The following is a 26096-nucleotide window of genomic DNA, read 5'->3' on the forward strand; positions in this document are numbered from 1 at the left end:
ATGCAGAGTTTCTATTTAGGCTATAACACGTGTTTGCAGCGTTGAGCAATGCAATGCTGAAATTTGCGTGCTCATTAATCCTCTCATTATAACACATGAATTGTAGACATTATGAAAGATCCATTATGCATATATTTATTGTGTTATAACAGAGATTTGTGAGATTGCGATGAACTGAGATGTCTTTTAGAGATTATAAATGCAGCGCTCTTTGCTAGCATTCTGCCATGCCAAACCATGCACGCAGCAGCCGCTTGCTTTAGTTAAAAATAACAGTGTTCTGTGAATGTTGATGCTTTAATAACAAATATTTATCGGGAGCATGTATGCTGGGATTTCATACATTTCATGGAGAAAAAAGTAACGTAACTAGTAATGTAACTAATTACTAATTACTTTTGAAATAAAGTAATCAGAACAGTAACGTGATTACTTTTAAAAGGAGTAATCAGTAATCAGTAATTTGATTACATTTTCAGAGTAACTTGCCCAACACTGTCAATGATAAATGCATTTTTAACAGTCACTTGTCGCCACCTAAAATGTAATCAACACTGTAAAAAACAAAAGTTATTTAAAGCGTTATTTAAAACCAATTTGAAGCAAAAACTACTTTCAAAAGATGATTTACTCCATTTTGTTCACAGTGTTTATATCCGAACTATAAACTTTTTTTCCCGGTACTTCTGTGATTATATGAATGATAATAAGACAGAAATAGTACTGTGTGGTTGAAAAAAGTTGTTTGTGAAGCTGTTTCATACCTAAACATGATAACTGCTCTCTCTGTGTCAGCGGCAGCACGAACACGGATTTGAATGTTCTGGTAAGACTTTTTCAAAGACTCAATAGACACAGAGGAATCGTTGTCATTTAGAAATAAGATCCCGATCTTTTAACGATTAATCGTGCAGCTCTAGAGGACATTACCATCCAAATCCATCTCTTCAAGACTTGCCTAGTTAGGCCACAGAGTTAGTCACTTTGCATAAGAAAATACCTGCTAAATGAAAATAAATGTAATAGTGATGACTATAACTAAGCACATTACATATTATATTAGTATCACTGGCTCACCTTCATGAATCCCTCACTCTTGAGCTTATGCATGCTGTTGGCAGCGTTAAGGAGCCTCCTCCTCTGAGAGTGCAGCACAGAGTCCGCCACCTGCCACCAGGTCCGACAGTTCAGCAGCACGGCCAGACCCACCACACTGGCCATGGCGATCAGAACCGTGTTCACCGTCAGGTTCTCTGCGTCCACCTTGAAGATGGCCAGCAGGGCCATGCCTGTGATCAGACAGCCCGACGTCAACACAAAGAGCACGAAGGAGGGGACGCAACATGTCTTCTTCCACTTCTTTCCTGTAAAAAAAAAAGACAGGTTGAAGTTAAATACTAACAAAACAGTCTAAAATGTGACTGGATGAGCTGCATTTGAAGCCATGATAAAACACCTGATATATACAGTATATACACCTGTAATGACATTAATAATAAATAATACTATTATTAAATGTTATACAAATGCCATTTATTATTAATAGAATAATTATTGACCATTTTTTGATGTTTAATATAGAGCTATGTAGAGTACAGTTTTTGACCAAATGGGATTTCACTATACTGTAGGTGAAACTATGATACAAGTTTCCAGTCAGATGTTTTATGTTCACAAACAAAAAAAGTAAGATAAATAAATACTTATGAAAAATACATTTATTTAAAAGGTTATTTTACCACAGTTAAGGGGTTTAAGAAAAAAAAATAACTAAAACACAGAAAAATACAAATAAAATAACTAAAATAAATACGAACTAAAATAAACTAAGTTTAAAATCAAAGTACTAAAATAACTTACACTAAAATTGGGATAAGAATAAACAGAAAATAGAAATATTCAAAACAAAAACTAATAAAAATTACACAAATGCATAAAATTATTAAAATGTATACTCAAATTAAAATATACAAAAATAATAAAAATATATGATATATATATATATATATATATATAAAACATATTTAAAATATAAAAATAAAAGCCAATTCAAAATATTAGGAAGTACTATAAAAGTATGGTCCCCTTCGAATGATAAGGTTCTATCTGACATTTTTGCCAAAATGTAGTTATTCACATATTCTTATTCTGTGACAACTTATTTACATGATGTGATGGGTTTTTTAAAGTTCTGTACATTTTCAGTTCAAACAACTTGTAAAAGCGCATGTAGCATCCTATGACCCCTTTAAGACAAACTCTGCTTTACATTATGCCTAACCTTTACCATGATAGAAATCGCTGTAACAGAGAGTCTTGTGTTTTTTATTGTTGTATAAAACAATTCAGAAAGGCAAGAGTTAACTAATTAAAAGCACTGAGTATGTTTTTCAATACTTTTCTGTTATCAAGGTTCATACTGCATATTCGACAAACACACCTTGAGTTTCATCATTCTTGAAGACCCTAAAAAGTCTGGTGGCCAAGAAGCCAAACTCTCTCTCACAGGCATCGGACAGCGTAGCTATCATTTCAGCCATGGACGTCTCCCCTCCCACACTCGACAGACGGTTATAGTCTGTGAACAGAAACCTGGACAGATGGAGAACAAAAAAAGACTGACTTAAAATGAGCATCACACATGTGCGTGTTTCAACAGAATGTGTAGGTAATCTAATAATGTCATGAAGAGAATGTTCACAGCATACATTTATCTTGCCTCCAAAGCATTAGGCGAAGTAGATTACATCTTTATACAGTTTACATCTTTATCTTATTTTATTTCAACTTTGCATAAGAATAAAAACCCATTAAACATCAGTGTAAAGTAGCTGGATGTGTTTGGTGAAGGGTGCAGTATTCTGAGGGCTCTACCTGACAGGCAGGGCTTTGGTGGTCTGCTCTGGAAGCTCGGGGGGATTGACGAACATGAGTTTGAGAAGAAGCTCCAAGTAGCCGATGTGGCGGGCCAGTCTGGTGCTGAGGACCCAGGTCCAGCTCCAACTCTCCCCTCCTTTTCTCCCACCAAAGTACACCAACACTGCATACACCATTCAAAAACACAGGAGACTGAGATGGTGCACTTTTTGATATGAACTGAACCAGAAGTTTGTGAGAATGTACAACAAGATAACCGTAGAACAGGCAATGCATGAGATTCTGAAGTACAATGCTGCACTCTGGTAACCAAATCTTTGGTAACCAAAGATGAACTCACATTATTACAGAGCAAGTGGGACAAAATGTAATATGAATCATCAATAAAAAGCCTGCACTGGTTGAATACTAATCTGAATCTTAAACTTTTTAGTGTCCATAATTACAATAGTAATGAGATGAATAATGATAATCAAGGGTATAAGGCATATATAAATACAAAATCCCCATAAATGTAACTAAATAATAAATATTATTTTGATAATTAGGGTTCAAATCTCTGTTCAAATCCCTGACTTTAATTTTTTATTTCTCTACCTCAGCACAATCTTTCCTGCACTACAATTATTTTATAGGCACTGACTAGACACTTATATAACATATTTCATGCATTCATGATTTGACATTTTTTGTAATAATAATAATAATAACAATAATAATTAGTACTATTATTATTATTTCAATATATAATTATTTATTATAAATTTTATTACAATTTCATTATATGCATTTTTTGTAAGAACAACGGTTATTATTACTATTATTATTATTCCAATATATAATTATTTATTATAAATTTTATTACTATTTCATTATATGCATTTTTTGTAAGAACAACGGTTATTATTACTATTATTATTATTATTTCAATAATATCATTATTTATTATTAAAATTATTAACAATTTCATTATTTGCAGTTTTTGTAAGAACAACAATTATTATTATTATTATTATTATTATTATTATTTAAAAAATAAAATGATTAATAGTAATATATATCATATTCAAAAATATGAAAAAACATCATATCTACAGCAATGAATAGTATAATTATTTATTAATACTGTTATTATTGTTTGCATACAATATTCTTTGCAGGTATTGCTTACTGTAATTCCGGTTTTTTACTTTGTATTTATCGTTTTTATTATTTTTTATCGTATTTATCGTTGTGATTTATTACTGACTTGTAGTTTACATGTTTTTTATTTACTGTATTATTGCGGTTTACTATAAAGTCTAAAGTTGCCATTGTCCTTCTCTGTTATATGTTGCGCTATGGTTCCAAGGGAACTATACTCCTTTTTTAACACTTGGCCTGTAATCAGAGGCATGACAGTAAATTTGACAATTTCTCACCAAAGAAGATGTACAATAGGGCGAGCAGGCTGAGGGCCACAGCGATGGCCAGTTTAGTGTCGACAGCAAAGCCGAGGACCAGAGCCACAGATCCACAGAGCAGCAGAGTCAAAACCACCACCAACCACGAGAACTGGAACAACGGCTCCACCTGCTGCCCGGCGAACGTCTTCATCTCATCTGAAACAGTGAAAACACCATCAGATCTCATTCAGATCCAATAAGGCCCTCCAGATTTTCAATAGTCATTTCTGGCTCATACCCTCTAGTTTCTTTAGCAGGAAGGACTTGCCGCTGCCCCACTGGGCGTAAAGCCCCACACAGATGGGCGGCTGCATGGTGGGCTCACTCAGGATGTCTGCTAGAGCGCTGCTGTACAGGTCATAACCCAGCATGTCCCCGTCACACTCAGAGGGAGACAGGTGCTCTGGGGAGGAACACATCAGAAGTATTGGAGACAGACATGTTACTGTGCAAACAAGGTCTGTTTGAAGAAATACTCACTGGCTCCAAATATCTGGGTGAGGATGCTCTTCTGGTGAGTGCAGTCAATTACATATATAAAAATATATATATATACCAGGTATTTGGCCTTCAATGGTGTCTGTATTAAGACAATAATAAAGACATGTCAATCAGAAAATGTTCAGAAAAACTTCATGGTTTTACCTTGTCCACTGCTGACACTTTGGCACCTTTGTCCAAAAGAAGCTCAACTATTTCCATGTTTCTCATCTTGGTAGCTTTTATGAGGGGAGTCTCTCCATCCTGACACATTAACACACACAAAGCATATGTATGTAAACATCTTTCACTACCGTAAACAAGTATTACAATCATAATGATGAGTTTCATATAGGATTACAAGGCAAAATCCAATGAAAATCAGCTCTTTACCTTGGTGTAGGCCTCAGTGTCAGGGTTGCACTGCAGAATGTCTGTAGAGCAGACGACCATCTTTAGGGTTCCTCAAGAGCAGCTCAGCGAGTTTGCGGCTTCTCCCACGAATGGCAATATGCAGAGCTGTGTCACCTTTCTGAGAAGATAACATTATATTTTTAGAGAACATTCAAATGCAGAAGTTAGTGAGTAAATATACACACACACACTACCGTTCAAAAGTTTAGGTTCATTCATTTATTCATTCTATAACATTTATTTAAATTGTAATAACATTTCACAATATCACAGTTTTTAATGTATTTTTGACCAAATAATGCAGCTTTGGTTAACATTTGTTTAAGACACTTCTTTCAAAAACATTAAAAAAAATAAATTACCTTGGTGTAGGCCTCAGTGTCAGGGTTGCACTGCAGAATGTCTCGAACCATGGTTGCATTACTTTTCTCCACAGCCCAGTACAGGGCAGTCTTACCATCCTATAATAAAGAATTAAATAACACAGAGTCACAGTGACATCTACTTCCTTAATCACATGGGGATTAATAACAGGATTCTAATATGAGGTGAAAAGGGCATCAAAACAAAGAGGCCGTTCTGTATAGATGAGCATTCGGGACAGTGTGCTGATGGATTTAGGAGACTGAAATGGAGAGCTAGCAGTGTGGTGGAGATGCAGTTACCTGGCCTTTGACATCAATATCAGCATATTTATTAAGCAAAGCTCGGACGATCTCCACATGACCTCCTCTGACGGCTCCGATAAGCACAGTATCACCACTCTGAGACACAAAAACACAAACAAGATTAATGGGAATTTCAAGATTCCTTAAATACTAACAATCAAGGTTAAATAAGCTATGCATGAGAAGCCTTACCCGATCAGGGATGTTGACGTACGTGCCCGCGTCCAGCAGGTCTTGGACAATCTCAGTGTAGCCCTCTATAGCAGCGATCATCAGCGCAGTGTTTCCGTCTTTATCAGTCATATTCATGTTGGGGTTTCTCTTTAGCAGCTCCTTCCCCACCTCAGTGAAACCACCTCGCACGGCCACTATGAGCGCAGTCATCGAGTTCTACAGGAGAGAGATCATACTGGGGCATTATTCTGTAACATAGTCTTTTAAGTGTTCAATTTAGTGACTTTATTGCATCAGCATATTTAGTGCATCTGAAAAATGGGAATTTGGACAAAGCCTTTCAGAACTCACAATATAATAAGCACAATAGTTTAACAAAAAAAAGTGTGTACCGCTCCCTCCTGGTCCACATTGGCGCCGTTCTCCAGCAGATGCATCACACAGTCATAATGGCCCTTCCTGGCTGCCCAGATCAGGGGTGTGGTGCCATACTGACAACGACAGACAAAAACTCCAGTGTAATTACTAATGTCTCCATTAATGAATTATGAATGTGGTGCTTATTCACATAGGATAGCACTTTATTTTACAGTCCTGCTTCGCATGTGCATACTATAGTACTTGTTTTAGTAATGACAAAAACTGGGTAATAACTAGGTACCAACCCTGAACCTACCCCTAACCCATATAGTTACCTTATATTATCTAGTACTTTCTTAGTTAGGTACACTGTAAGTACAGATAAGTGTGCATACTGTAAAATAAAGTGCAACCGTTCATAGAATCCCGATCTTTGATTGTTAATCTTGCTTAGTAACCATAAACAGCCAGTGGATAAGCAAATGAACTACACTGCTTGGCATAATAACTGATAAAGGAATATTTCACCCAAAAATGAAAATTGTGTCATTAATTACTCACCCTCATGTCATTCCGAACCTGCAAGACCTTCGTTCAACTTCAGAACACAAATTAAGATATTTTTGATGAAATCCAAGAGCTTTCTGACCATCCATAGATAGCAATGCAACTACCACATTCAAGGCCCAGAAAGGTAGTAAGGACATAGTCCATGTGACATTGTTGGGTGAACTATACCTTTAATTCAAATTATAGTAATCCATAAAAGCAATCTGCGGGTTTATGACATTATATTCAAAAAAAATAAACTAAACTAAATAATAAACCTCTATAGACCATGTATTACAGTGATTTTAGTAAGATTTGCTATTTTTTTCTACTTTCTTTTTGCAATTACTTATTTACACTTCAGTTCAAAAGGTTGTGGTCAGTAAAAAAATGTTTTATGTTTTTGAAAGAAGTCTCATTCATTTGATTACAAACACATTTAAAAACATTAATACTGTGAAATATTTTTACAATTTAAAATAACATCTATTTTAATATGCAATGTAATTTGTTCTTGTGATGAAATCAGCATTATTACCCCAGTCTTCTGTGTCACATGATCCTTCAAAAATCATTCTAATATGCTGATTTGGTGCTCAAGAAACATTTCTTCTAATTATCAGTGTTGAAAACAGTTCAATGTACTCCTCACTGTTTTTGTGGAAACTTTTTTTGACAGGGTTCTTTGATGAATAGAAAGTTCAGAAGAACAGCATTTATCTGAAATAGAAACCTTGGAAGGCACTTTTTATCATTTTAATGTGATATGTCCTTGCTGAAAAAAAAAAATCATACTGACCCCAAATTTTGAACGGTAGTGTATATTATATATTGGTCTCTTGTGGAAACTGTTGACTCAGGCTTTTTAGTTCACCACCAGTGTTTACGATTCTAGTGAAAGCTCAGCGTTCTTTGAGATGGGACTGATAAGGTACCTTGTCAGAGCAGTTGACTTTGGCTCCATGCTGAAGCAGCAGCTGAACGATCTCTGCATGGCCTCTTCCTGCTGCCCATATTATGGGGTAAACACTGTACTACTGGGACAGACACAAATCAATTACACACCGCAGAAAACACTCAAACCTTGAGATGAAGCAGGGCCATTTTCACCTACACCTCAAACAGAGTTTCTAATGTACAATAAATGCTTGTACATAGAACAGGAAAAGGCTCTGCAGACCTGTCCGGTGATGTTTGGGTTTGCCCCCTTCTCCAGCAGTAGACGTGCCACCTCCACACGACCCTTATAAGCGGCCCACATGAGCGCACTCCAGCCCCCCTGCACACAAACATACCGAGGTCATTATATTCCCACGTGATGGTCCTTAGAGTAATCTCACGGTCACAGGACTGTGTGGATAAACACATTTTCCCTGAGTCAGGGAGTGACTCAAGCTATCGGCTGTCTCTCATCTTATAAGAGGCCCACATGAGCGCGCTCCAGCCCCCCTGCACACAAACATACCGAGGTCATTATATTCCCACGTGATGGTCCTTAGAGTAATCTCACGGTCACAGGACTGTGTGGATAAACACATTTTCCCTGAGTCAGGGAGTGACTCAAGCTATCGGCTGTCTCTCATCTTCCTTATTTGTTATTATAAGCTTTAGCTGCTACCCAGACGGCATTTATGGGCAACACAAACACGTTCAGACATTCCATTTTCAATGTTTAAATGCGCCCAAAAATCTAAAAAGGCAGCTCACAGCTGTCATAGATTATACATGACCACAGCAAGACACCATATATCCAAGAACTAGACAGAACTGCTGATCTTAAAAACAGAGTATCACATATCACATGTTCCAGCAAGGTAGGAATTAAATGAACCCAAATAGGATGGTTGAGGATACATAATTTCAAGACTAGGGCTTTGAATTTAGCATTTAGTGTGAATAATTATTGCAGAAACAAATTTACAAAATACATAATAAATAAATTAATATAATAATACACAAATTCAATTTATATTTGTACTTTTTATATTGCACACACACACACGCATACACACACACAAAAATATATATATATATTTTTTTTTAGTTTAATTGATTGACAGCCTTGATTTTGACACATAACATACTGCCAAACTGAAAATTAAAAACCTAAAACAATTTAAGGCAGTAAAGAAGAACGTTCCATCATCTACAATGATAAATTCAAGAACAATTGTTGATTTAAGCGTAACTACCTGCTGTATGGCAGCTCATGTCTTTAATCTGTGTCTTACCATATCACGATGCTCCACATTGGCATTGTTCTCCAGGAGTTCCTTCACCACTTCAGTGTGTCCCTCTTTAGCAGCTGAAATCAGTGCTGTCCAGCAATCCTGAGACAAGTGGGGGAAGAAAACACCCTTGTTTAATTTCATGGACATCATCATCATCCCAGGAAGAGCTAAAGATCTTGTGTTTGGATGTTGTTTGTGGAGTTTCAGATCATACCAGCTGGTCATACCAGGTGGTCATTGTGAAGGTTCTTCAACGGTCACCAGAAAGGTTATATACTATACTATGTATCTGCTGGTGTGAGAAGCTCCAAGTGTTTGTGCCTGTAAACCTCGTCATCTAGTCATTTATAAAATGACAGTACAGGGTACCAATTATTTCGATTCTACGTCCCACCCACACCAATGAAATCATACATCTGGCTGAAGAACTGCAGTCTACCAAAGCAGACAGAGATACCAACAAGGACTACAGAAATAATAAAGACATTAAAAACTACCAAAATAAAAGTTAAAGATTCAAAACAATCATGAGATGACAGACAGACAGACAGACAGACAGACAGACAGACAGACAGACAGACAGACAGACAGACAGACAGACAGACAGACAGACAGACAGACAGACAGACAGACAGACAGACAGACAGACAGACAGATATTTTTAATAACAAACTAGATTTTTCCTTTTAAACATCTAAGACATCCTTGTTTGTCATTGACCCTTTTGTAAAAGAGTGACGCAGGACTGATGTGTGACTCATAGTCACTGCTTGGTGAAAATCATATCATCCTGTTCCAAAACCTAGTGCTAGGCTATGTTTTGCCGCATGATAACATTTCAGGCTAGGATATCTCATGTTGTGTCGCTCTGCTGCACGGGTTTTGAAGAGCTACTCACAATATCATCCAAGCTGACATTTGCTCCCCTCCGGATGAGCTCCTGCACGATCTCTAGACTGCCCTGCTCTGAGGCCAGCATGAGAGCAGTCTGGCCGTTCTACAGCAGAAGACAATAAGTTAGTACATATCAGTGATGGGGAAGCAAATTTAAAAGAAATATTCAGAATAAGTTTCAACGTAATGTTTATGTACCGCATGAGCAGCATGCTGTCAGTTACCAAAGACAATAGTTGCAACTTGTTCCTCAGTGTGTATAAATGAACGAGAAACATATTTACAGTAAATACACAGTTTCCACAGTTTAACCATAATGCTTAAGCATTACACACATCATGATAGTGGTGTGACAGAACCGATTTTACAACTCTCTGTGTAGTGTTCAAACATCCAAACTCAAACCAGTTAAAAAAAATAAAATCTGGTTGCTTTCACTTGGTGTTCATAAATTATTAGCAACCTTCATTCAAAGGGCTCTAGAACACATAACCAGGAACTCTTCTACACAGAAAAAGACAATTCTCAAAAAAAAATTTTTGTACAGTATAATCACTTTTTTAATAAAAGCTCAATATTTATTTTACAGTAATTGTATTACAACAGTAATATATTTCTTGTTTTGATCATTTTTATTTAATAGTAATAATCATAGTTTTTATTTCATTAATAATTAGTGCTGTCAAACGATTAATCTCAATTAATGGCATCCAAAATAAAAGTTTTTGTTTACATAATATATATGTGCGTGTGTACTGTGTATATTTATTATATATATATACATACACTTATATTTATTATGTATATATACATACACTCAAATACAGCATATATTTTGGAAATATTTACATGCATATATACATTTTTATATTTATATTCTTACATTATAACTATTTTTTTAATACTCATGTTGATATATAATCACAATATGTTTTTGACTAAATCGTGTAGCATCACAAACCAAGTTTTTTGGGGGGTCAAAAATGAAGGTTCTACTGAAAATGAGGTTTTAAGCATCAAAAAATGTAAAGTTTAATGCAGATTTTTCCCCCATACATTAGAATGTGTAATACTATTTTTTTTTTTCTGAGAAAAAAATAATGACTATCATATATATTTCCCATGATTTACAGAAGACCTCACTAAAATATTCAGTGTAACAATAGTTCATATACCAAAAAATCTTGTCAGGCATATTTTGAAAAAGAATCATTAGATAATGCCATAAATAGATTCTATTTAAGGATCACAGTGCAGCCCTAAAATACTAATTCATTGTCATTTAAAATTTTACTTTACCAATCTTTGCCACTATCCTTCACCCCACTAGGTTTTTCCTAGTCATCAGCAAGACATGTAACATATAAACATTCAGTATGAACACTTCTTTATATATTTTCATAAATACAGGTCAGAATATGTATATTGTCAGCAAGATGTTTTAATCATTTAACATAATAAAATTCAGTATGATCACTTTTTCTTTTATATACTTTAAACAATACAGGTCAGAATATGTATGTTTTATTTTTACATAAATATATGCTGAATGACAATTAAATATTATTTCACCCATATTTTATTTTCACTTTTCACAACAGTTATTTGAAACATTCAAGTACACACTTTACTTGCATTTAATATGCTTTTTATGTATATAAAATCCCTTTTGTAAATGTTATTTGATGCAGATACAACAATGGGACGTCTCGTCTTCGAACCATATATAAATATATACAGTATATACACCGTACACACACATTTATAATTTTTTTTTTTTTTAAATAAAAAATGGCAATTACCATTTAAAATGTACTGATTATAAGTACAGTTTAAACGGCAATTGCCATTTTTTCAATTGCAATTTATTTAGGCAAAATCACAATAACAATTTTTTACGCTCATCATTCAACACAAAGCACATTATAGTGTCTACTTGTGTTTGAATTCACTCATTTTCATTCATTCATATTAAATTCACTTCATTTCATTCATTTACTACATAATGTATGATGAATGAGCAAACAATCGAGTGGTTTTGGACACAGTATGCATTCATGCGTAAAGAGCACAGTAATGCCTCTAATGCTTTATATCTGATACGTCTGAGTTCAGCATGGCGAAACAAATTTAGATATATAAAGTGCGGTAACACTTTAGTATAGGGATTCTGCATGACCATATTCTACATGCCTAATCCTACCCAATACCTAAACTTAACAGCTACCTTACTAACTATTAATAAGCAGCAAAATTATGAGTTTACTGAGGCAATAGTCATAGTTAATGGTTTGTTAATAACGAGTATTATACCTTAAAATAAATCTAAAACGCTACAACAAACAAATCTGATTTCAACACTTGAAAAATGACAATGCACACAGCCAGTCCTAAAGATCAGATTTTAAGAAAATCAATATGCAGTATGAATGAACTCCTAAGCTGAAAACAACACAGAATAATGCTTTAAGGGTTCCTGCACACTCACTTCACTTCTGGTGTCCACCTCTCTGTACTTGTCCAGATGAGCTTTGATGGCCGAAAGGTTTTCCTCCTCCACATAGCTGAAGAGACTCTGGGTGGTCAGAGAGCTCATCTTCAGAGAGGTGCTCACGTCCATGGCTGTGTTATGAACTCCACTGGAGAACGTGGAAGAGAGCAAGAGAGATACATCATTAAATGAAACTCTCCTCAGTTCAGCCATTACAAAAGCCTGGCTTCTCCTCCTGAAGCAGAACTACTGATGTGGAATAACAAGACAGACAGTAACAAGCCCAGTCTTGCTGGATTGCACAAACCGTTGAGTTAATGATGAACCCTATGCTAACTGAACAGACAGTAGGCGACTACCTTATCAATATCGATTAGGATAAAGCCTCATGATGTGAAGTTAAAAGCCTCTAATGCTGTCTGAGCAATAAACAGGAACTACACCAATATACTTTGGGGTGATTATCGATGCAATGCTGCCCACACACACACACACACACACACAAAACAGCCTCTTTCCAAGGTTTATACTGAGTTGTTACTCTGAAGGAATAGTTCAATCTTTTTAATGGTCCTTAAAAGGAAAAGCATTTTAAGCAAACTAAGAAGGCTTAAGCTTGGCCTCAGAAATGCACACTGTAGTCCAAGTCCATTCATTAAACACAACAAGCACACTTATATGGAAGAATTTGTGCTCACTCATCAAACTTCACTTTTTGTCAAAAAGTCACATTTGGAATCGTGTGTTTAAAGAATAGATCCAAAAAGTAGGGTACCATAGAGAAGACGCTATTCATTTAAAATATTAAATCATATATTTATGCATTTTTAATTTTCAAATATTCATGCATTTTGCTAATTTACTTGAATAACTGAATAATGACAGGAAAGAAAAAACAGAATTACAGTCAGAGATGCATCTGAATTACACTATATATTCCAAATAATGAAACAAAAAAATTTATAATAATTTGCATCTAATTCATTTAATTATTTTTTTAAAAACGTGATTTATAATGACTATTAAATTAAATAAAAACTCTCACACAAACTAGATTTGAGGGAGTCATCTTACCCCAAAGATCTAACTTTTAATATTTCACTTTAAAGTAAAATGTTCTACCATAACAATTATTGACTATGTACACAAATCCCCCATTAATAAATCAACATCAACTTTTAACAGCCAACACAAAACTGAATTATAAATTAAATAATTTAACCTCAAAACTATTAATAATTTTGATACACAAATAGTGTGTCTTAAAACTGTATGAATGTCACTGCATTCAAAATTAAATATAAACCCATGTGACATCTGCAAACAACAACAAAAAAGGATTTGCATTTGCCAGACCCTTTATCAGAAGTGAATTAGGCCTAAATCACATTATGCATAAACTGTTACACAGCCACACAAACACTAAATGATGCAAAACATTTACTCGCAACTAATTTTACATTTCTGATCCATTTTTACAATTTTTTACATTTTAGTGGATGTATGAAGTCGGTTGTCCTCCAGTTCACACAGGTGTCCTGTCCGAGTAACCACAGGTGTAGTTCAGCACAATAAACCAAGAACATGATCCACTGATGTTTGACAATGACACACTTTTGTCTTCATTTCAAATGGTTAATGTAATGTCTTATACTTGAAACCCTAACAAAAAATATATCTTTTTGTGAACTGTTTTGCTTTAAAAAGCATGCTTTTGTCATCTGTCTTCAAAATAACAATAATAATGATACTAGGTTTGATATATGTTACTATATAAAGCAAAGACATTCATATATTTTAAGCATTTGTGTCCAAATACTTTTCAGGGCCAGTAATTTAGACAGATTTAACTGTTAAACTGTACTATAATACGCACATAAAACACTATAATGATGCTTTCAAACAACGTAAACAAGGCCAAATGCAAGTACTTTTTTTCCAGGGCCATTTTGCCAACTCAGCAGCCCAGAACAACCCTTCAAATATGAAAGCCAGTCACCAAAAGCTGCTTCCAGCTGACAACATGCCAACCAGCGGGGCCCCAGTGCCCAAAATCCACTCAGTTACAACAGATACAAGTCTTATCCATAAACTTAAATATCTTAAAGCAGAGATAAAGGTGACAGATCCAGTAATGCAAGACATCCGCTTCAATCAGCCTTTGTTCATCTCTGAACTGCTGACACACCCTTGAAAGCATCCCAGCAGCCCTCCAGAGAGATCACACAATGGAGACAGCCAATCACAGAGACCCTCAGCCAAATGTTGACCGAGCAAGGTTCACCCCCTCTCCCAGCCCCAATACACAGCACACAAAGACCAGTGAAGATAACCCGTTCATAACAGATAATCCATATACAATCCATTTACAATAACATCATTCTTCACACTCATTAGTCTGCTGACTCACCTTAAGCCAGAGTGTTCCCTGTGAGTTGGGTTTCAAAAGCCTGTCTATCCTTTTACTGTTGATACTCCACTCACGCTGTCACTCAGACTGTGTACTAACAAGCCAGCCAGGGCTCTGCCTGTCACTCCAGGAGCTCATGAATAATGCAGAAGGAAGTGTGAGACCCCGCCTCTCTTTGGAGTGATGCCCAATGCACACATGTGCTGTGAATCCTACTACAGCAGAGCTTCACTCATTAATATTAATGAAATCTGACGTTATTATTGAAGCCTCCTGAAGGGTCCAGCCCACATGAGACACGCCTTCGATAAAGGGTTTGTATTAGTGTACAAGTCTTTGATAAGTAGTGTACTTATAACTAACTAAATAAACAAAAAGTTCTTTATAAATGTTTGTGAAAGGTCACTGGGCTGGAAGCACATATGGATTTCCCATTAGAGTGAAGCAAACAGCACTACACCAATCTCTAAATATAGTAATATGTTAATGGAGTTCTTATAATAGATATGATCTTCAAACTTTTTAAAGCCAACAATCCCTTATAGAGAGACAAGAGTGTGTGCATGGATGTCTGAAATTAAGTACTTATTTTTTTTTTTTTTCAGTAAAACTGACTGGCCTTAAATAATGTAAGTATAGTCAATTTAAAATGTTTACTTGGAAATATGAATATCTTGCAATATGAATAACAACATTATTTTTGATGAAATGTCCAAAAAAAAATGAAATTCAGAACTGATTTTTAATTTGTTTTTATTTGATTTAGAAAAATATTGGGTTTTTTTTTTAAAGAAAAATATTGGTTACACAGATAAATAGAACATGTGTTATATTTTGATTTATTTTACTACAATTGATTCAAAGCAGATTAATCAACCGCAATTAATTAAATATATAATATATTTATTATTATACATATTATAACATTTACTTTGCAATATGATAGATTATATTTGTTTAAATGTCGCATAACTGATATCACAACTAATTTAAAAATATTTGGTTTTGAGTTTTTGGTGTCTCTTTTGGTGTCTGTTATAAATCTATTAACAACAACAACAACAATAAAAAAACAACAACAACAACAATAATAATAGTTTAATAATAATATCAGTTTTACGATCTAAATGGTCAGAAATTGAATTTTGTTCTGAGATCAAACAATACCTGTACCCTATAGTACTGGGATTGCAGACCCACCATAGATATTTTTGTCTTATTGGGTTGTGTAGATTAATATCATCAACAGAAAAATAGAAATTGTTAGTTTTAAATCACAATATACTAGATTTCATATAGCAATAGTACTAATAATATCAAAGTCACTTAAAAAAAATGTTCACACATGATTATTTTGATTTAATCTCGGTTTAAACATTTATATATAGGTTTAACACAGCAAAATGTAATTTTTTCTAAGCACCCCCTGCGTTCCCTGCGGTTGAGTTACATCTGGTTTGGGAATCACTGCTCTATGGATCGGTTTCCATAGTGTGGCACAAATGAACAGTGGTAAACAAGTTCACACCAGCTCCGTAAAAAATAACTTCTGAAAGCAGCTCAAACGTATTTGCCCACCGTATTAAAGGTGTAAAGAGTATCATACCATACCTAATTGTAGCTGTAAAAGACAGCAGCATTGGAAAAGAAAAAAATACAACTGCTCATGCACACGTGTTTACAAACAGACCTTAATAAGTTACATGTGCGCAACAAAAGCTGCTGCTGGAGTTAAGGAAGAGCACGTGTCCTGACAGCTGGAGCTCAACTGTGTATGTCCACTGTTCTCCCTTTTAACACACTAACAGTGTCTCAAAGCTACTTTTAACCTTCTTTTAAAAGAATTAAAAACTTACTTTGACTTACGTGAAAATGACAAATTGACATGAATTCACGTCTTAATAAAAAACACGTCAGTTTGTTTACATAATTCCAGTTGGAAACTTGTAACTTACATCTCCCTCCCAGAGAAAAACAAGGTCCAAAGTAATCCGATATAATTCACATAACTTTGTTGCTTTCCATAACCTTTCTGTCTGGAGGCAGTCTTGCGTTACAGCACAGCCATTTTGTGTGAACAGGGGTGTGGATGAAATTAAAATTAATTACACATGACCACACCCACATTGCGCAAACCACGCCCAGTACAGGACAAGGTCACGCCCATGTTTTGACAGACTGTAGTTACCTGTTTTATATCTGTTTCTCATTTGACTTATATGCATTAACAAAATATTGAATATCTAGCTATCTATCTATCGTTTGAAATGACATTATTGTATGGATTTTTAATTCATTCAGTGCCATATCTCTGTGGTAAACCATTGTTGCATTACCCATAGGAAAACCAAAAACACTTCGATGAATACAGGGAAGGAAAATATGGTTTATTTGTTTTGAGACGATCATCATGGTAGTGGTATTCATTTTTAATGTCAAACCATTTATTCAAAGTAAAAATCGTTTGGCTTGGTACAACTTCAGAGCACTCAGTTTGTCAAACAATTCAAATGCTGGGTAAGTATCACATCTCAGTTTATGATTATTACAGAAAATAAAAAGAGACTGTGTTTGTTCTCCTCTGGACAGTTCTCAATCCAAGTACATTTGCACAGACAACCTTGTGTTTAATAATGTATATTGGTGAACTGATATATACTGAAGTAGCTTAACATATTAGGTAATACTTATTTCTGTATCTCTTCACAAACGTATTACAATTTCATTAGTTTTGCTGTACACTGCCAGGTTATGCAACATCACAACCAGTCAGCAGGAATTACAATGGAAAAGTTAAATGATTCTGTGCAATATCTGGAAAGCTTTAGCAACCAGTTAAGGGGGTTTGCTTGTTCACTAAGGGCCACAATCACTTATTTTGAATAACCATTAAAGACCAACAAGACAATGACAAACAACAGAACTGAGGTGGCTGATGGACAACAAATGCACTATATTAATAATAATTAAAAAAAAAAACTTACAGTAGTCAACACAGTTTCACACAGCTTTGGGTCATTCTTTGTAGAATCAGTAGTTGGAGATGGTATTGAAATAAATGATGACTGAACCAAAATGTTACAGATAAATAAGGCCTAAAAAATGTGCCTTCACTATTGCTTGGGCCTTAAAGGTCCCATATTGTACACCTTTCTGGAGTTTTATTTGAGGTTTTGATGTCCTTAAGAATATATATTTGCAGTATAAGTACCAAAAACCATCTCAATATATTTTTACAGCTCCTTTCTCAGGAGCTCTGCTGAGAACAGGTCGATTTTGGTCTGTCTAATTAATATCCATGAGCCTCTCTTCTGATTGGCCTGTTGTTTTCTGAGTGACACACGCCAGGCCAACCACAGGTGACTAGGGTCAGCGGACATCACAGTGCTAGCTGGAGGCAGCAAAACAAAGGGGAAACTGGAGGCGGCCCATTCAAACCAACGCAGATTCGGCTACATAAGGAGCTTAAAATATCATCTTGTTGTGATGTTGGGTGCCAGAATCGACGTAATACAGCCTCAAATTAGAAATTTGATCGCATATCTGCTGCCACTGCCAGACAAAAAACCGACGACAGCTGTTTTCAGTTTTGACAATATGGGACCTTTAACAAGAAGATGTTAGGCTGTATTTAGCTGAACATTATCTGAACAAAGGGACAATGTTTACACATAAACAGCAATGAACACACATTTAACATCTTTCTATGGATGAAGCCTGTTTACAATATATCCCTATAACACTGGAACACCATCCTGATTCTTCTTTGCTGCTACAATGAATTTAATATTTTGGGCAAATTAATCCATTAAGCACATACTCTAACTGTTGAGTAGCACTGAGGTTTCTTGCATTGCTTCGGCAGTTTGTCTAAGTTAGCTCTACCCCGACTCATTCCTAACAAAAGTGCAAATAGGGAGGGAGTGAAAAATAATTCATCCCAAAATCTCAGTAGGTAAAAATAATGTCAGCTGAAGACCAAATAAATGACTTTTTTTTTTTAAAGTACAAACCTCTCGCCCTGTTGTAAACCTGTACAAATAACGTGATCTTTTTGTGCACCTCGTGTGATTTGGCACTTTGGACATTTGAAACAAGTTTTGCATCGAGGTGCTAGTTAGTACACTGGTTACTGTGGGACATATTGCCTTTGGGCAGTTAAAACAATTCATTAAGCAAAACCTTTATGAAAAAGACAAAAAGGCCAAAAAGAGAAATTATACAGTATATATCTGGATGTTTCCAGCAGAGTTGCTTCTTATTGGTTTTGCAGTAACTAAAACTGTTGGTACAGGGCTGTAATTCACCATGGTAATTCAATACAATAAGACTTTAGAGAAGTGTGCTTACGAAACCACAGGGGGCTGGTTCAGAGCGTTTTCTCCAAATGGAGGCTGGTCAACTTCACGCCCAAGAATATGTTTTTCTTGTTACTGAACTTGCTTAGTTACACAAATCCAGTGAGACTCACTTTGGTTAATGCTTTAGTCCCTTCACCCCTTCACTACCAAATGAAAACAAAACCAAAAAAAAACTAACATGTAGAGTCGCTTTGAACAAGGGATAAAACGTTTGGTTGAATGGTTTGATAATGGATCAACATAATTACACATATCAAAAAGTAGATTCGGGGGAATATGATGAGGTCTGATTTTCCAGACACTTGAATCAAATAAGCAAGTCTCTCTGAGGCCTTCTGGAAGATCAAAGTTGAAGAAACATTCTTATATGAAATCACACAACTTGCAGGTTTCTTTAGGGCCCAAGAGTATTGATGTATTCATGGGAAAAAAAAAGATATTAAATAAAAGTTAAAACTGCATGTATCTGATTACTGCATGTACAGTACACTACCAGTAAAAAGTCAAGACTTTATTATTACCGTTTTCCACATTTTAGAATAATACAGTCGTCAAAACTATAAAATATCAAATGGAAATATGGGAATTATGTAGTTCCCAAGCATGCTGAGCACTGCTGTTGGCTGCTTTTCCAACACTGTGAGGCAAAACAAACAAACAAACAAAAAAAACAAATCACAAAACAAGACAGAACAAAAAACAAAAACAACACAACAAAACAACGCAAAACTAAACAAAGAAACATAACAAAATAAAACAAAACAAAGAAAAAAAAGATGGATAAAAAAAACAAATAAGATGGACAAAAAAGATAAATAAAAAACACTTATTAAAACTACATATTTTAGTTTTAAGGAATTACTATGTTGGCACAATTTATAATCATATTTACTCATTTCAAGCATACACCTTTACAAATCTGATTTGTCCCAACTTTTTGCTGGTAATGTACTTAAATACTGAACCACTACAAAATTCTGACTATTGTTGATGTGATAAGAGCATTAGCACTATTTGCAAAGCTTTTTCCATTAACATGCACCTAAGGAAACAATATAGTTATTGCACTTACCATATCTGTCTGTAACATAAAAACACAAACAAGCTGTGGTATTGAATATTATTGAACTGTCTTCTGTTTTCTCCAGATGGGCTCTATGTAGCGGGAGAAACACAGATGTTAGAGGAAAATCTAAAATGGTCTAAAACAAGAACTGTGCGCCCTGAGGAAACCTACAACCCATTAAAAAAAGAGCATTAATATAACCCTTAATCCAACCAAAATAAAAAAAATAATAATAATAATAAACAAAAATAACTGAAAAATTATAGCAAAAATTTTCCAAATGACAACACACTCTTACGGTTGACCCTTGTTCCAAAGATGTTGACAAAGGCTGAGAAAGAAAGCAGCAGATATGAACCTACTAGAAACCCACAGAAATTAAGAAAGAATAAAGATGAAACAAAGGCAAGAGATAGGAACCTAAGGCCTATAAGTTTGGCAACACGCAACTGGTTTCTTACCATTTACCACACACATTTCCTTTGAGAAGAACTAAAAGAGAGGTTACTTTGTTAAACTGACAATGGCAGAAACCTTCTAGGTACCGTAGAAGTTGATTCCAGTGCTAGACTTCCTGCACTAATGTAGTGAATCAATAAGCCAACAATGACTGGTCCGTTCCTATGTAACACGATCCCCATACGAGGCTTCAGGCCCTAAATATATGGAGTGTTTAAGGCAACTTCAGATTAACTGGCAATGAAATCAATTATTCACCATTTTAATAATCAATCACCCAATTTCATATGATCCTATGAAGATTTCCTGTTTAAAACCCATCTCCAACAGGGCGACTAACGGTCTCTTTTCGCTGTATTGTTGCTGGAGTTTATGTCTCTGTCAGTGTCGTTGGATCTCAGGGAGGAAATGGCCGCTCTGTGTCTCTCAGTATTGATATCAGAGTTCCTCACAGCGCTGTGTGCGGGTCGAGCAGCCCTTCCTGCCCTCATGTGGCTTTCTGCTTCTGGTTGCAGTTGTTGTCAGGAGAGGAGAGACAGTTGTGCTCACTGGCCTGTTGTTTCGTGCGTCTGGACTTCACGGGTAAAACCAGCACCAGCAAGACGCAGAGCAGGTGAATGCAGCAGTACCACGAGCTGAAGAGAGCAAATGACAGCACATTAGGAACTTTACTGTAGTTATGTGATTTTGCCATTTGTCGGAACTCTTATGGACAGACGGACGGACGGACGGATGGATGGATATAGATGGATAGATAGATGGATAGATAGATAGATGGATAGATATAGATGATGGATGGATGGATGGATGGATGGATGGATAGATAGATGATAGATAGATCGATAGATATAGATGGATGGATAGATGGATGGATAGATAGATGATAGACAGACGGATAGATAGATAGATATGGATGGATGGATGGATGGATGGATGGATGGATGGATGGATGGATGGATGATAGATAGATATAGATGGATGGATGGATGATAGATAGATGGATAGATATAGATGGATGGATGGATCGATGGATGGATGGATATAGATGGATGGATAGATAGATGGATAGATATAGATGGATGGATGGATGGATGGATGGATGATAGATAGATGGATAGATATAGATGGATGGATGGATGATAGATTGATAGATATAGATGGATGGATGGATGGATGGATGGATGGATATAGATGGATAGATATAGATGGATGGATGGATGGATGGATGGATAGATAGATGGATAGATAGATAGATAGATAGATGGATAGATAGATAGTCAAAAACACAATTATATTTAAGATGCACTCTCTGATGTCTTAGCATCAGTTTTGCTTCACAGATTAATTTGTCTTGTAGGATGTTTAGGTTTTTTTTCAGGAAAAAAAAATTATAATCATTGCTGAAATAATTTTTAGCAGTGTAAAATTTAGGTTAATGTTTAAAACAATCAGAAAATACAATTATATTTAAGATGCATTTTCAGATGTCTTAATATTGCTTCTCAAATTAATTTGTCTTATTGTAGGATGTTTAGTTATTTAAAAAACAAACAATTATAACGATTGATGAAATAAAATGATTTTTAGCAGTATAAAATCTTATTGATAGACAACCTTTATAGACATTTTACAATACATTTACGGCATCATTTTACAATAAATTAAACATTCATAGACATTTTAGAATAAATTAACTGCATTGACATGTTACGTTTATAGCACTGCAAAATGTATACTGAGTGTCTGTATGATAATATAAATAACAAAGAATAATATTTTTTAAAAATGTGTTGTTACATGGATATTTTTGGGAGAAGACATTTATGGGGAAAAGTTATGCAATCTTCCAAACCCTGGGGAAGTATAATTTAGTAAAATAATATACTACACATATATTATAAACAATATGGTCACACTTTATTTTGGGGATCAATTCTCACAATTAACTAGTAGCTAAAACTACAACTTTTGCCTCAAACTCCTAATTTGCTGCATATTAATAGTTCATAAAGTAGTTAAGTTTAGGCATGGGGTAGAAATATGGGATGTGAAATATGGACATGCAGAATGAGGCATCAATATCTGCTTAAAGTACTAATAAATAAATAAAAATAAGCAACTGGTTAATAGTGAGAATTGGTCCTTAAACTGAAGTGTTGCCAATAATATAATATGTGGCCCTGGACCACAAAACCAGTAATTAGAGTCAATTTTTTTGAAATTGAGATTTATACATCATCTGAAAGCTGAATAAATAAGATTTGTTAGGATAGGACACTATTTGGTCGAGATACAACTATTTGAAAATCTGGAATCTGAGGGTGCAAAAAAATATATATATATTGAGAAAATCGCCTTTAAAGTTGTCCAAATGAAGTCCTTAGCTATGCATATTACTAATCAAAAATTAAGTTTTGATATATTTATGGTGGGAAATTTACAAAATATCTTCATGGAACATGATCTTTACTTAATGTCCTAATGATTTTTGGCATTAAAAAAAATCGACAATTTTGACCCATAAAATGTATTTTTGGGTATTGCTACAAATATACCCATGCGACTTAAGACTAGTTTTGTGGTCCAGAGTCACATAACATAACATAACATAACATAGATAAGTATCGCTTTTTATTTCTCCTCTTTCCTATTGTTTCGCTTCTGTTTCAGTTTTTATAACCATTTCTTACTATGTGTTAGTAAGTTGTTGTTTTTTAGCACGTGTGTTTGGCAGTATTCTTTTTTAGGATTACTGATAAACTACTGTCGTTTGATTTGTATTATTTGTATTTGTTATTTATTTTAATTTTAGTTCAATTATGTCTGAATTTATTATGTCTGTATAGGTCTTTTATTAAGTTTTAGTTTTATTTAAAGAAGCAAATAAAGTATAACTCGGATAAAGAAGATAATGCATCGTGTGGCCTTTGTAAGTCGCTTTGGATAAAAGCGTCTGATAAATGACTAACTAACTAACTAACTAACTAAATAAATAAATAAACATAACATAAGAAATATAATATAATATAATATAACATAATATAATATAATAATACATTAAAAAGATTTGTTTTATAAATTTGAAAACATTTGTGAGTACAGTATTAAGACGAAATCTATGTTTTGGGGTTCTCAGGTCTCAGATGTTTATCCATTCAGCCATCTCTCCATATCTTTCCAACACAGTGTTGTTCTCACTGAGATGTACTGAGGTCCTCTTCACCTGAACATAATTTACTCTTTCCTGGGTTGAGCTCCCACAGCCTTCAATCTGATCCGCAGCAGCCGATCACCAATCCCCCAGCCTAATTCTCTCTCTTTAATGAAAATGCTTTATGTGTTCTTCAGGCAGACACATTTAACAGCACTGCTCCAACAAATGACCATCATAGATTTCTTTTATCTCAGCAGAAGCTGTGAAATAAATGGTCCTCTGCCAGCTCATAAAGTGTCACCAGACTCGGGCCTGTAAAGCCGTCTAATGAATGAGGCGAGACTGCGGCGAGCGGAGATCAAATCAGCCTCTCATTTTTACCTGTCAGCTTCACGTCTTCCGCTAATAACTCTCGGCAACAGCTGCGTTTACGATGACTTTCTGACCTGCTCTTTAAAGCGTTTCACTTCTTTATTAATGTTTTATCACCGGAGCTCGCTCATAAACAATCTGGAGGAGCCTGTTGCATATTGATCGTCAGTCAGTGGAGGGGAATCTGTAATGGACCTGCCCTGGAATTCTCACATATTGGTGCAAATGCATTACTGACCTATAAAACTTTAGTGAAGGCCCCACTGCCAGCAGTACAAATGGCACAACAGTGTAACAAATGGCCATCTGTGTGCTGAACCACGTGATCACGTCATACATGAGCTTGAGCGTGGCGGAGCCCAGGAAGTGTTGCCTCACATTGTGTCTTACCTGAAAAAGAGGAAATTGTATGACTTTAAAAGCTCAAAAAAGGACTTTGACAGTAAAATGTAACATTTCAAACATAAATGATCCTATTTTAAATAAATTGCCTTCATTTTCAGATTAATAAGGTTTATAATAATAACAACTGAATAATAACAATAATTTATATGGAAGAGAATTCTTGTTAATACTATACAGCCATACAGTAGCATTGAAAAGTTTGGGTGAGTATTTTTATTTATTTATTTTAGTATTATTTTGTTTTGTTTTGTTTTTATAAATCCATACTTTTATTAAGCAAGATCTGCATTACACTAAAGACTGGAGTAAATTCAGCTTTGTCATAAAATATTCAATTATAAAATTGAATAAATGGCATTTTAAAATATATGAAAATGGAAAAGATTGATTTGAATTTGTAATGATATTTCACAATATTACTGTTTTTACTGTATTTTTGATCAAATAAATGCAGCCACGGTGAGCATTTTCAAAATTGTTCAAAACCATTCAAAATTCTTGCCATAGAGGTACAAGACCTGGATGTAGAAAGGGTTAGAGGCCATAAAGGTGTCGTTGATGACGCGCTCCGTAGGGCAGGCGGTGTAGATCACCAAATAAACCATTAGTGACAGAGCACACGTGCACACTTTCTGGATCATATCCCTCTATAAGAACAACACAGACCATTGCAGAGAGTTAGAGCAATATCATTTATGAAAATGGCTTAAAAAAAAAACACTAATTTACAAAAAAATGTTGTGAGTGCCGTTCAAAGGTTTGGGATCAGTAAGATTTTTAATGTTTTTGAAAGAAGTTTCTTATGCTCATCAAGGCTGCATTTATTTGATCTAAAACACAGTGAAATTAGTAAAATTGTGAAATATTATTAGTTTAAAATAAGTGTTTTCTATTTGAATATACAGTATTTTAAGATGTAATTTATTCCTGTGATGCGCAGCTGAATTTTCAGCATCATTACTCTTCAGTGTCACATGATCTTAAAAAAATGTTGTGAGTGCCGTTCAAAGGTTTGGGATCAGTAAGATTTTTAATGTTTTTGAAAGAAGTTTCTTATGCTCATCAAGGCTGCATTTATTTGATTAAAAATACAAAAATAAAAAAAAACATTCTGTGAAATATTATTGCAATTTAAAATAATATTTGTGACCCTGGACCACAAAACCAGTCTCAAGTCGCTGGGGTATATTTGCAGCAATAGCCAAAATAACATTGTATGGGTCAAAATTATCGATTTTTCTTTTATGCCAAAAATCATTAGGATATTAAGTAAAGATCATGTTCCA

At 34.9% G+C, this 26096-nt stretch overlaps 2 protein-coding genes across 2 annotated transcripts in view; both read right to left on the reverse strand.

Moving 5' to 3' along the window:
• Positions 1 to 12861, reverse strand: part of kidins220a (kinase D-interacting substrate 220a) — a 56195-nt gene extending 43334 nt beyond the window's left edge. Inside the window, exons 1-17 of the mRNA XM_016475379.1 lie at positions 12581 to 12861; positions 10097 to 10195; positions 9199 to 9297; positions 8148 to 8246; positions 7903 to 8001; positions 6451 to 6549; positions 6077 to 6274; positions 5882 to 5980; positions 5579 to 5677; positions 5227 to 5334; positions 5053 to 5066; positions 4803 to 4858; positions 4561 to 4725; positions 4299 to 4478; positions 2875 to 3040; positions 2441 to 2592; positions 1078 to 1364 (exon numbers count right to left, since the gene is read on the reverse strand). Of these exons, the coding sequence (XP_016330865.1) occupies positions 1078 to 1364; positions 2441 to 2592; positions 2875 to 3040; positions 4299 to 4478; positions 4561 to 4725; positions 4803 to 4858; positions 5053 to 5066; positions 5227 to 5334; positions 5579 to 5677; positions 5882 to 5980; positions 6077 to 6274; positions 6451 to 6549; positions 7903 to 8001; positions 8148 to 8246; positions 9199 to 9297; positions 10097 to 10195; positions 12581 to 12796 (2235 nt within the window). The 5' untranslated portion in view covers positions 12797 to 12861. The remainder of the gene's footprint in view (positions 1 to 1077; positions 1365 to 2440; positions 2593 to 2874; positions 3041 to 4298; positions 4479 to 4560; positions 4726 to 4802; positions 4859 to 5052; positions 5067 to 5226; positions 5335 to 5578; positions 5678 to 5881; positions 5981 to 6076; positions 6275 to 6450; positions 6550 to 7902; positions 8002 to 8147; positions 8247 to 9198; positions 9298 to 10096; positions 10196 to 12580) is intronic.
• Positions 12862 to 20158: 7297 nt separating this feature from the next.
• LOC107679816 (membrane-bound O-acyltransferase domain-containing protein 2) overlaps positions 20159 to 26096 on the reverse strand; it is a 60178-nt gene continuing 54240 nt past the window's right edge. Inside the window, 4 exon segments of the mRNA XM_016475501.1 lie at positions 20159 to 21514; positions 24644 to 24878; positions 25105 to 25253; positions 25255 to 25457. Of these exon segments, the coding sequence (XP_016330987.1) occupies positions 21367 to 21514; positions 24644 to 24878; positions 25105 to 25253; positions 25255 to 25457 (735 nt within the window). The 3' untranslated portion in view covers positions 20159 to 21366.

The sequence above is a fragment of the Sinocyclocheilus anshuiensis genome, unplaced genomic scaffold (genome assembly GCF_001515605.1).
Source record: "Sinocyclocheilus anshuiensis isolate Anshui unplaced genomic scaffold, SAMN03320099.WGS_v1.1 scaffold676, whole genome shotgun sequence".
NCBI classification, from domain to species: domain Eukaryota; kingdom Metazoa; phylum Chordata; class Actinopteri; order Cypriniformes; family Cyprinidae; genus Sinocyclocheilus; species Sinocyclocheilus anshuiensis.